This window comes from Plectropomus leopardus, chromosome 7, assembly GCF_008729295.1.
Source record: "Plectropomus leopardus isolate mb chromosome 7, YSFRI_Pleo_2.0, whole genome shotgun sequence".
Lineage (NCBI taxonomy): Eukaryota > Metazoa > Chordata > Actinopteri > Perciformes > Serranidae > Plectropomus > Plectropomus leopardus.
The window spans coordinates 17,674,938-17,688,028 of NC_056469.1; the positions used below are offsets into that span (position 1 = coordinate 17,674,938).

Genomic DNA, 13,091 nt, shown 5'->3' on the forward strand with positions numbered 1-13,091 from the left:
TCTAGCTTTTAGACTAAGTGACTTAATTAAGTATAATAATAACATTGCACTCACCGCCAATTTCTTTTGAACTGCTAACATTTTGGCTGTCGCTGTTTCTAGTTCTGCATTAGCTTGTGAAAGTGCATGTCTCTTTGGAATGACCTCACAATAAATCTGTGAAAAAGGAGGCACACATTAAGAAAAAAAAGCTCTGTAATGAAGAACAAAGCTTCTTGCAGAAAATCAAAGATCATGTATTAACATTTATTACAACTACAACTTATCTGGAGGCACTGCCTGACCTCATAGTATCTGACAATGTTAATGGTCCAGGCACAGAGACCAGCCGCAGCTGTGGATTTGGTCCGAACTAAATCAGGGTGGAACTCTGGGTTTCTCAGATACTCTTGTTTCACCACAGTCAAACAGAGTTCGGGGATGTGCTCTTTATCATAGGACACCAGGGCCTGAAGGAAAACATCCACCTGAAAGATGCAGACAGAAATGCAGGTGACACATCAATAACTGCTTTACTTATTAACAAAACCTGAAAATGAGACATATACAGAACATGTCACAAATCAACTTAATACTATGTTTACAAGAGACAGTCCCACAAAACAAGGATTACAATTTGATTTTTTTCTCTTTTAAACTCCACTCAACTTTTATAATCTCTGTTGTTTGTTTATAGATTACTTTGATTTATGAATGGTATTTAGATGGACCAGTACCAACAGATGCGTTATTGTAATAATGAAAAAGTTAAAGTGAAACTAACAACTAACAAAAAGCATAGTGGTGACACCGGATAAAGCCCTTTTCTCACAATACTGCCTTAACAAAGAAACTATATCATGCTGGCTTTGCTTTTTTACATAGAACCAAACAAGGCCTGCATAATGCTGCCCCAGTGTGTGATTTTAGATAGCATGCTGGCATTCCACAACCAAAAGAGGCAAGATGCCTGTGACATGTACAACAGCATCAGCTTCTTGTGTGAAATATAACAAACCCTTCGGGCAGCACTTTCTAAACAATAACAATGGCATAAAAAGGCAAAAACAATAATTTACTATCCCTACTTTATGGTGATCTCATCCTCTGTTCGGAAGATAGGGAACACTCTAACCTCATTGTCTCCCCACTTGGCAGACATTTTCAGTTCCTATTCTTCGAGTAAGCTGCTAACTGCTTTTTAAATCTTTCAGTGGTGGGTCGCACAAAAAAACACCTTTTATACATGTAATTTCCTCGCTGTTACTAGCTCCACAGCAAGCTTAAAGGTGAGACAAATCTGTACTCCCGAATCCGTTTCTTTATTTTTAATACAGAATATAGAGGCGACTATTGCGCAACATTTTAGCCTTGAAAATGTATAGTAAAAGGGATTTATCCAAATATAATTAGACAAGCATGTAAAATATAAAATGTATCATCCTCAATGTAGAAGAGTTTAAGTTTTAAAAAAAAGTATCTTTGAAATCATTGTAATTTTTCCACTAAATGGACTGGCCTTTTCCTTTTTTCACCTGTTGCCCACCTTCACAGACTCACCGTTAAGGATCACAGTGAAAATAAGCCTTTTAGCTTGACTTTCTCCTATGATTTTTGTAAAATCATGCATATGAGATGCATATACATTTTTTAACCTATCAGAATACATAAACAAAAAACAACTTAGTCTAAAATGCTGAAAATATGCTATTGGAAAAGAAAGAATGAACCTCCATTTCATGGTAACTTCCACAGGCGTTTTGAAAAACCAAATACAACATTTTATGACTACACTTGCATTAACAGCAGCTAGAGGTTGAGAAACAGGTCGACACGCTTGCTCCCCTACTGAGTGAGCATATTCATAGAGCCATCCAGCTGTAATGTGAGCATTGGAGAGATGCTGGGCAGGGCCAGGGTCAAGGCCCACACACAAATTAAATTGGCATTCATCAGGCAGATGTGATTGATATGATGACAGCTTAACCTTGCCCATGAAGGCCCGTGCCGCCTTCCAGCTCCGATCCTTAGGCACTCGACCGCGGGGAGCTAGCAGAACCATCACAGCTGCTGCTACGTTGATCACTGCTGCTGGAGGGTTTGGAAAGGCCTTCAGCTCAGTAAGATTCACCTAAGAAAGAATTACAATCAATCATAAAACAATTATGTGGTTTTTAGTTTGACTGAAGATTTGATAAAATGCAGTTTTGTTTGATAAAATGAAGCACCTTGTTGAGGGTGTCCAGTGCTGCTGTGGCAGCAGTCAAAGATGGCTCTGCCTTGGCTAGGTCATTTTCACAGTCCCTCTGTTTGACCAGCACTTCTGCCTGGATGACAGCAACCTGTATAAAAGCATCCATAATAAACTAAAATCAAAAAATGCAGATGATTCATTTAACAAGTATACAATTCCTTTTCTCTCGTATCCTTCATTTTTAATATTTTACTGTAAAGTTTATTTAATTTTTATTTAGAATTAAATTATACTCATATTTCTGTATATGTATATATATATTTATATATTAATTTTAATGATTTTTTTTATTTTAATGATTTAATGATTAATTTTTATTGTCACTATTAATATCTCTCTATCAATCAATGTATAGAGGTATTCACCTATGTATCTTGTCTGGCAATAGGCATTAAAACTTGAAAAGTCACTTAACTACTGATTCATGTATGCCAAGAAAATTTGAATACTCAAAACTGTAAAAAAAAAAAAAAGGAACTGTATGAAGTGATTGCCATAGTGCTATGAAAAGTACATAGCTTAAAAGTGAATGGAAACCAATATGCAACAGGATATCTTACCTTTTGTGCCTCAACATCCGCAGCCTCTCTCTTGCTGCTAACTTTTTCAGTCTGCAGCCCAATTTTTGTAATCAGAGCCTCAATATTCTGGTTTTTAAAGGTCAGTTCAGCTTCTTGGGATGCCAATTTAGTTTTTAGATCTTCAACCTGAAACAGAGAAAAAGTGATTGCACATACTTCAGTGTGTAATACACGTTATGTCAAGGAACCCCCCCCCCCCTACACGTTATGTCAAAGGACTATTTCTACTACCTCAACCTTGTATCTCAAACCCTAATTTTAACCCCTTGCAGTGTATAATAAAGATGTTTACCTGAGCAGCGGTGGTTTGGAGTTTTTGAAGGCCGCTGTCAAGCCGGTTCATCTTATGCTGCAGCTGAGCCCGGCTCTTCTCCAGAAGGTTCCTGTACAGGGTGATTTGCTGGAGAAAGCTCTTGGGGGTGGTGTAATTGTACCTCTTCTCATTGCGCTGGTATTTTTCACTTGCCTGGTTGACACTGGTGTGAACGTAGGCCATGAAAAGACTGATGGATTCCTGGACGGCAGGCTGTAAAAATAAGCAGACAAGGGGGGAGAGGGGAGTACAGGGTGAGCTGAATTGAGTAGAGTTTAACATCCCCAACCTGATGGGGACTGAAATATTATCTTCATAAATTCTGAATTCATCTACAAGTTTTGCCATCTTACTTGGCCAGCCCTGACTTACTCAATCTGAAATTTAGGTGCAGCTAGCAGGAATGATTAGGCTTTGAAACCTCTGTGAAAATAATGTGTTTAGACCACTGACATGCAGCTAGTAAAACATGCACACTGTTTACATTATCTTCGATGTCCTCCAACTTTCTACACACTGTGCACAGCGGCTGTTGTACTACATTCCCACCAGGTATTCATCATATGGTGCTCAATGACACAGAGCCTCTATTAATCATACAGTTAGCGATCAATTAAAGCAAAAACAAATGAGCAGACAATGCAAGGATCAAACCCAACCATAACTCACAAAAAGCCATTGTTAATGATCATGGAGCCACTAGGAAAAAATCATTATTAATTAAGATCTGACATAATGCTTTTTGACAAAGAATGCTATGTTCAGTTGAGATGCGAAAGAAGTTCTCATTGATTGGCCACGTGTACCAACTATTTGTGGGTTGTGCATTTCTAACTTAAAATAAATGATAATTTCTTGTGTCCCAGGCTCTTAGAAGATAAATAATCATTAATGACTTTAAATATACAGTAATTTATAACATATTGTTTTTTTTAACTTTTCAGAATGTTTTGTTATTAATGAACATTAAGTTAAACAAACACAAAGACCTTTCTGCATCCACAAAACGGGAATTAATATGTCCTCTTTGAAAAACATTTCTTCTACTTCAACTTTACAAAAACTATGGCTGCAAATAACAACTATTTTCTTTATTAACTTATCTGCTGATTATTTTCTCAACTAATTGTTTAGTCTATAATGTGAAAATCCCCAATATAGTGTATTCATATCTTGTTTAGACTCACTAACAATCCCAAAACCCAAATATATTCAGTTTACAAATGTGAATGACAGAAAACATAATCACACTCTATTTGAGAAGCTGGAACCAGCAGATGCATTTTGTTTTAAAAAAAATACATATATTACATTAACTTTTGTGGTCTTGAGTGGTATCAATATTGTGTTGTTGTGACATGGGTGTTGTACTGACTATTAGAGTCTATTGCGAACACAGTTTGTTAGCTGACTGATGGCTTTTTCCCTTTTTTTATCTGGTTATGGTTGCAATTAGTTTTCTTAGTGTTTGTGAGCTGTTTAGTGGTAAGAAATACATCATTTGTCATTTTTTATAATATCTTTGTAATGTGATGAGGTAATATATACCTCTGTACTTTTTATAAATGCTCTGAAGACACTGCTGTATGTTCATGCAAAACCAAAAACACAAAGTTTAAAAAAATGCCTACAACAATTAGCAGATTATCAAAATTGTCGACAAATGGATTAATTCTTGCAGCTGTAACTACTATTCACATGCTCGAATACTATTTTACCACAGCCGCCACTACAATCATAACATAACTTCACCTCTTGCCACTAATAATATTAGTGCTGAAGTTGACTCTACAGTCTCTGCCCTACCATCAAGTATTCTTCAGATCATGCCTAACAACCTTAGTGATAATGCTCTAATCATACCATAACTTCTTAAGTAATACAGCTACTATTACAACACAATTTTTGCTGCGCATGAACTTCCCCACATGGACAGATGTACACGCACACACACAAACAGTGGAAAGAAATAGTCTGGCACATGTTCACATATGTGATGACACTTCCTGGTTGTGACAGCTGTGCCTCCTTAGAGGGTCGTTATGTGCTTAATCACTCTTCTCTCATTAACATAAATGATCCTGGGTTGTGATCATTCTACTGCTATGATGGAAAACAATGATATGGCTGCACTCACTGTGAGTCTCCAGGCATGTGTTCGGCAATTTGTCAGTACCTCAGTAGAGAACTAATGATGAGGGATCTATGGAAAAGTTAATCCAGCTGCACTGTAGTAATTACAAGGTGTTCATTAGAGTCTAACTCACTCTGGGATCAGAGGGTACATAGCAAACCTAGCGATAATACTGTACTGTATGTTACACCAATAGATGCATCTCTTTACAGGAAATACTACTATGTGCAATAATGTACAGTAGAAAGAAGGAAGCCACAAAATAACAATTTTGTTCTGAATTATAGGGGGAGAGACATAGTGAGATAAAGCATGTAGGTTAAAAGGCCTGACCTCAATGTCTTGAATCTCTTGGATGAACCTGTAGCTGACTGACTGCAGAGCTTCTGAGGTCCAAGGATGGAACCAGTCAATGGTGGTGCACTGAACGAGAGCAGGGAATCGACGGGCCCTAACACGAAGAGCGCTGCCCACAGGAGACAAACACAGTATCACCTACAAAGAAGGAAGCAGGAAGACAAAGTCACCCAAGCAGACATACACAAACAAGGTCTGTACAAACATGCATCCCTGTACTTGAGAATGACCAGATATACAGCCAAATGCACATAGGAAAACCAACACGGGTCATAGATATTTCAGATGCATCCAAAAGGGAAACCCATAACTGGCAGCCTTCTGTGCCCCCACTTCCATCCCCTTGGCATGTACCAGGCAGCCACATTCCCAGTTGGCTGGAGCAGACGGTGACGCCACCAGAGGCCCTGGCGCAAAGATTAGCTGGATGGCGTACGTGTGTACTGAGACAAGAATTTCCTTCCTTTTAACCCCCCAGTTTGTCTGGCTGTTATTCCAAACCGTCAAACATATTTAATAACACTACACAACAGCTGTGCTTTTAATTTTGTAAACAAGCTTGAGTATGTGTAAAATTTTCATTAATTTCCTCTTGTCAATGTCAGTTGTGAAGGCATATTCAAGTGCAATTAAAGTCATCACGTAAAATAGTGATATGATTTGTGTTTTCAATTTGTGGTGGTCATTTTTTGTGTCCTCCACTTCAACAGCTAACTAAATCTGAATTATTCTTGCTTGTAGGGAAGTAAAATCCAACCAGTCAACAGACCAGCTTAAAAATTAACCAAGCGGCAACCTCCAGAGCTGAAAGGACTGCAGGTCCTTTAATGGCCACTTCAGGCTGGTTCCAAGAGCAAGGTAATCCCCATAGACACCAATGTTAAAATTCTCAATCTCAAAAAAAAAGTTTTATAAATAAATAAATAAATAATATTAAAAAGTGAGCATTCTGTGCTTAATTTATTTAATTATTATTTATTTAAAATGTATATCCAACATTAACCGATAGATATTATATACTGATTGACTGATTTACTGATTGATTGATATCATCTCCTATCTCAGCACCGGACAGTAGCTCCCTCTCCTCCTTGCTTTGCAAGCAGATAAGCAAGGGGAGCAGCCAAGCTCCGTGTGGGGCTCTCTGTCCTTCCTCCAAACCAAAGCAGGGAGTTTCTCTGCTGGAGAAACAGAGTGTGGAGAGTCAGTGATCCACCAAGGTGGTCCATTTTCCACTGAAGGCACGCATTGCTTGCACCGCCACACAACCGGTGTGTTCCGAGCATTAAAAGACGACTTGCACTTACTTCACAGCAGTAATATGTTTATGGCCCAGTGCAAAATGGTTTCTCTTCCAATAGCTATTTTTTCTGTATGGGGGATGGATTTTTGTATAACTAATCTGTTAACATTTTGTTGAGGTTTAAAGTTATTCATAATTAACAGCGTGGCCACTTCGAATGACAGATTGTCGAAATCCACAAACCAAGGGGTGACATCACAGTAGCTAGGTCCATTATTTTTAAACAGTCTACGGTATTCAGGGCTGCTGGATGTGATTTGACAGGAGGTTTTGGCCAATCACAGATCACAGGTCACAGATCACAAATGCAGATGCGCATGCACATCCTTTGGTGACATCCTGATTCAATGGCGGAAAATTACACAAAGGAAGCTGCTATTCCGGCATTAGTAACAACTACCTCCACTGCAAAGTAACCCAAAATAGAAAGATGAACTAATCAAAAAGAGAGTCTAAAGGAAAGTCTGACATTGAATGAAATAAAACACATTTCAATATGAGTGAAGTGTTTCAGAAATGGAGGCAAAATGTGGCTAATAACTTAGCCTTCTGCTAACCGAAGCCAAAGGCTCACAGTTGCTGCTAATTCAAGTTCATGCTGACATTGTTTGCCAGAGCCTCGGATCACACTGTGTCCACTCAAAGGGCTTTACAAAGCCCAAAAGAAAAATGGACAGTAATTCTCAAAGAACTGCTGCTATATTACTGCATTAGGATCACAATCTTGGATTGATAATTCAAATGAATGATTAGTGTTTTTACAGGTTACTGTATGAAGCTTGAGCATACAGGAGGACATAGCTATTTCCAGAAAACTGCCTACCCCAGCTTTAAGCAGTAACAATAAGATGTTGACAGAAATCATCTTACACAGAGTAGCAATGACTGATAATTGAATGCATTATCATGACAAAATCTGCTCCAGTGAAAGAGCAATTATACATGAGTAACTTTCATTCTTCAGACTGATAAGGCTAGAAGCACAGCTGAATAATGATGTCTTTAGAGGGAAAATCTTAGACTAAACTGTAAGCTGTAGTCGAACTCGATCAGTGAAGAACCTCCAGCAGTTCTCCCTGTTGTCCAGCAGTCCAAGGGCTCGGACCTCAGCTCTCACACTCGACACAATACCTTCAACCTCATCTTCACTGAAGAGCTCGGGAATTTCTCCTAGAGGGAGAGGCACAGTCATAATCACACATTGAAAAATATTCACTTTTAATACAATTTCAGAATGATTTCAAAGGCTGGATAAATTAAATAATTGATTGCGTAAATTTATGACGTAGATGCAGCTAAAACACAAGAATGTGGAGTTTTAATCCAACCTGATGAAAGTAAGTCATTAATAATGACCAGAAACCGCTCATCAGGTATCTGTGCATCAGTCAGGAGCAGAGCCACACGCTGGTTCTGCACGCCAGTCTTCAGGAACAAGCCTGCCAGATCCATCTAAATAAAATCACACATGCTATGAATTGACAATGACTGTATAATGCTCACACTGATGTGTCCAGAAGAGAACATCATATCAACAATAATCAATGAGATAACCCAAGTCCCATGAAAACGCCTTGGATTTTTATGAGGCTATTAAATGATTAAATTGACAAACTTGCCTCATCAATGAAATATTGAAACGTTTCCCACTGGCTTTTAAATAGTATCTGACAAGTATTTCCTGCATCACTGGGGAAGCTGAATAAATCTGAATAACATCAATATCATGCATGTGGCTAGAAGGAAAATACTCTAGAGTTGTTTTTTTAAAGAAACCCTGACTTAAGTGTATTGTGAATAATTGTTAGTACAGACAGGTCACTTAAAGGCTATACATTTTCATAAAACCATATCTGATGACTGTGTTTGATGCTCTGTTTGGCTGTAAATTTTTAACATCAATATTTACCTTGAGGTCCTGAATGCTATAACCCTTACTCAGAGTGATCTGGAAGACTTCCACAGAGGATATGTACGCAGCCAGACGAGTCAGGCTCTGCTTCCCACTGCCCCCGACCCCAACCAGTAAGCCATGACCCCTTGGAGACTCCAGGATACGACTGATGCGACAGCTGGTAACAACACCATCTCTGTTATGCCATGAAACATCTCTACTCCAACAAATATCATAAATCTATACAGACTGTCTTCAAAAGTCTTTATATGTAGTCTCCTTAACAGCTGCAAAGAACAACATTTTAACGTTTAACATGTCTTTATATTTCATAAAATCGTTCTGTACTTTTCCTACTACTTGTATGTTGTTTAATGGCTCTTTCTTCAGTTGATGTGTGTTTAGTGTCTTTAAAAACCTTTCAGGAACATTATTAAAGGAAAACATTTTATTACGTACACTACAGAAATTATCATTATCATAATTACATGCAAACCAGCTATACTTACACATGCTGCATGGCATCTTCAAACAGCACCAGATTCATGGCTGCATTGAGCTCATTGTAGCTCTCCAGGGCATCTGCAAGGATGGACCTGAGCACAGCCCAGTCTGTGATAGGAGCATAGGAGGCTTCATCACCCATTTGGGCAAAGTGGCAATAGAGGAGGGGCTGCTTTGTCACCTTTTTGTCCTCCAGTCCCTGGAAGAAGACAAGCATGATAAATCATTGAAATCTTTCAGTCAATGTTGTAAGCTGAAGGTGAAGAGCAGCAATTCATACTGTTTACACCGTTTATCAGAATCTGTATTGCACCTCAAAGCATTCATGCACGGTCTCCATCTGGAGCCTCCGGAAGAGCTGCAGGTCCTTGACATCTTCCAGTCTGTCTGAGTACACTCTGCAGGACTCGTGGAGCCACAGCAGTGCCAGGTCAGTGCTCTCTACCACATTGTCAGGCCCAGCGAAGAGGATGCCCTGAAAACCACAAATAATCATGTGAATGTTTACCTTTTTATTAAGAAGTCAAAGTGCAAAAAAAATTGCTCACTATGAGTACTACCTGAAAGACGTTGGACAAGTCACGCAAATTAAATGTGTGGTGAAATTTGATGGCAGTGGGCAGAAAGCTGTGAGCTATCTTGTGATGAAGCATTATGGCAGCTTGGACCACAGCTGCAGCACTCCTCTGAACCAGCGGATTGAAGGGCTGCTGCCTCAGGTGGCCACATAGGATCTGACTGAAGATTGACATCTGAGCCTCAGACGAAGGAAAGTTCACCGCAAACACTGAGAAGTGTCTCTGTAGAAAGCAAAGGCACAACTACATGTCAGAAAATATACTGCTGTGTATAAATTTAATTATTAAAAAATGCAGGTTAAGCAAACAATTCTACCCCCAAAATCTTCAAATACACCACTGGAATTTTGAATTAAAAGTAACTGGTCTAGAAGTAAAATGCTTTTTGGTAGTAGCAGTTCCCACATCATTAAAATACATCCTCATCATGCTGCCACTCGAGTATAAAACATTATGTTGAAATCTTTTACATGTTTTTGATTGTGTTCCAAACCACACAGGAGATTTTAAGAGATTTTCTTGTGGGATCGTAATTGCTGCTTCTTCTCCATGCTAATCCCTTTCTCTGCGAACAAGTAAGTGAAATGAGGTTTTGCAGATAAAGGCTCACTACAAAATACATCAAGTCAAAATTCTTGACAGCATTTTGAATGGATAAACTCTGCCGCTGTCATAGACAGCTTTAAAATAATGTGAACCCTAATTCACACGTATTTTAATCCTCTGAATCCTGAGCAAATAAGCTTGATTTCTTCCAAAGAATAGGTAGGCACACTAGTAAATGCTCATATGAACGTTTATTCGATTACCTGCAGGAGGTTTTGATATTAAAGATATCACAGACATTATCTATTCTTTGACATCTGTTTTTGCTTTGTCCAGCTTTAGTCTTTATTACTTTTGTATGTGTGTGCTGCTTGAACTTTTCTCCTTGATTTCTTTCAAAAACACGTGAAGAAGGCAATGAGCAACCATAGAAAAAATTAACCAAAAGCTAGCTAAAAAAATAATAGAAAGTACTAGAAAATAATAAAAGAGAAAAAAGAAAGTAAAAAGGAAATAATTGGCCTAGAGTAAGTGCTTAAAAAATTATAATTCTATAACATCATTTTAAATATGCAATTATAATTATTATAAAATTAATTTCCCCCCAGACATTTTTCCCTCGCTTTAAAAAAAAAAATCTAAATCTACTAATTACACACAATTTGTGAAAAATTTCTTACCAAGTTGCTCATTGCCTTTTTCCCCATATTTTTAAAAGAAATCAAACCAAATTGCTTGGAGTTCAAAGGTTTAAAGACCTGCAAAAGGTGTCTGAAAGCAGCATGAGAAAAGTGGTGTTCATCCAGGTTTTAAAGTGTTAATCTATTCTTACTTAAAACTGTCCTCTTAAAACCTTTAAAGTTTATAGAATAGCAAAAATAATGATGCTAATGGGTATGCCTGTTTTAATCAAACATCAGAAAATAACATTAAGAGCAATTTACTGGGAAACATACTTGAAGTCTGGGATTGATAGTGAAGCTCCCAGCAGTTGGATTCATACAGGCAACATACTGAGTTTTGTGTATTTCTTTCAGGCTTAGTTTCTGTCTGTCGTACCTATGGAGAGCAAGAAGGGACAGCCTGGTTTAATAAGCAGAACACACCATTGTTTGGCAAAACGTTTCATGTGGTGGCATGAGACACAACACACAACGGAGCAAAAAAAACTGGTACTAAGTGTACGGTTTCATCTCACCAGTGCCCATAATCCAGATGCTGACGTATGAGTGTGTGAGGTTGAACTGTTCCATAACTGTCGACAGCTGGCATGTTGATATCGTCTATAAAGTAGACCATCCTCCTGTTGCCTACAGGGGAGTAGCTTCTGCCTGCTCTTTTCTCTAACTGTCGCTCAAGAATCACTACAAGAGAGAGCAAACAACAACAATAAAAATATCAACAAAGCAACAGTTACCTTTGAATACATAAAAAAATACTTTTTTAAAGAGATAGAATAATCTTTCACTTGTAAATCTACATTTGGAAAGGTGGGGATGTCATGTGAAAAAGATAATGACCTCAATAATTCGTGTGGGTGAAGATTTCTCCCCCTCCACTCTTCCTGAATCTGAGCATTACCAGCAGATGGTGCTACAGTTTACTTGTTGTGCTCCACAGCGCTAAAAAAACAATCACAAAAACCCACTCACCCTGCAGCATGAGGGAGGTAGTGTAGTAGTTGAAGGGTACTTTTGTAGTCATGTAACTCTCTGGCAGACAGTCAAACTTGTTCTTGACAAGTGCAGTCTTTCCCACTCCAGCATTCCCCACAAGCATCACTGGCTGTCTCCTCTCTAGCAATAAGTCCATGAAGTAGCGAAGACGCACAGTCTCTGCTGTGTGTACCAGAACAGCCTGCAATCATAGAAGCAGCAGGAAGACAGAGAGCAGAAACATACATAGTTATTATGGCTTTCTTTGAGTGTGATTTATTGACAGACATGTGTTCAGTGAATTGTATGTGATTTATAATTTCTTGTATTTCCCCAGTACACCACAACTATTCTGTCATAATAGCATCATTTGCTCAGAACAAAACCCCACTAATTATGGCTCAGCAAGAGCCTTTGGAGCATTCACAGCTGTACGCAGGAGAATAAAGAAAGACAATAGAGCGTGGGTGATAGCTCAAGCCTTGTTGCTCATGCCTTCACCCCCACACAGTCTAGCATGGGGTGTAGTAGATGGTAATCAAACACAGTGGAAAGCCTATCATCCATTCTAGCACCCCTGCCATAACCTCGTGACTGGACTTTACCCTCTCTTATTATGTTCACTGAGGCATACACACATTTTTAATATGACTGTATTGTTCATTTTTGGTTATTTTTCTTTAAGAAGGTTGCTTGTGATCATATATGTGATTATTTGTCAAACTGCTTTGAAAAATCTCTCTCTCTCCTACATTTATAGCAGCTTAATGTTCTTACCTGCAATGGTGTACAAGTTTCCATTTCAAACTGAGGCACGGTATCACTCCAGGGCAGGAACCGTCTGGTGTTAGGATCAAGGTAGTAGTCAAACACTGTCCCCTGTGCTGGTAGCTTCACTGTTTTCATTTCTTTGGTCCACCACTGACTAAACTCCACCCGGTAATCACAGACCTGGACAAATCATTGAAGATATAATATCATGCATTAATACAT

At 38.5% G+C, this 13,091-nt stretch overlaps 1 protein-coding gene across 1 annotated transcript in view; it reads right to left on the minus strand.

The window, feature by feature from the left end:
• Positions 1-13,091, minus strand: part of LOC121945510 (dynein axonemal heavy chain 11) — a 50,859-nt gene that overhangs the window by 16,940 nt on the left and 20,828 nt on the right. The window contains exons 45-61 of the mRNA XM_042489723.1: positions 12,876-13,049; positions 12,096-12,300; positions 11,642-11,807; positions 11,400-11,502; positions 9,880-10,119; positions 9,633-9,794; positions 9,325-9,518; positions 8,831-8,993; positions 8,250-8,373; positions 7,949-8,091; positions 5,595-5,756; positions 3,107-3,340; positions 2,794-2,940; positions 2,208-2,321; positions 1,967-2,110; positions 285-467; positions 55-156 (exon numbers count right to left, since the gene is read on the minus strand). Of these exons, the coding sequence (XP_042345657.1) occupies positions 55-156; positions 285-467; positions 1,967-2,110; positions 2,208-2,321; positions 2,794-2,940; positions 3,107-3,340; positions 5,595-5,756; positions 7,949-8,091; positions 8,250-8,373; positions 8,831-8,993; positions 9,325-9,518; positions 9,633-9,794; positions 9,880-10,119; positions 11,400-11,502; positions 11,642-11,807; positions 12,096-12,300; positions 12,876-13,049 (2,760 nt within the window). The remainder of the gene's footprint in view (positions 1-54; positions 157-284; positions 468-1,966; positions 2,111-2,207; positions 2,322-2,793; positions 2,941-3,106; positions 3,341-5,594; positions 5,757-7,948; positions 8,092-8,249; positions 8,374-8,830; positions 8,994-9,324; positions 9,519-9,632; positions 9,795-9,879; positions 10,120-11,399; positions 11,503-11,641; positions 11,808-12,095; positions 12,301-12,875; positions 13,050-13,091) is intronic.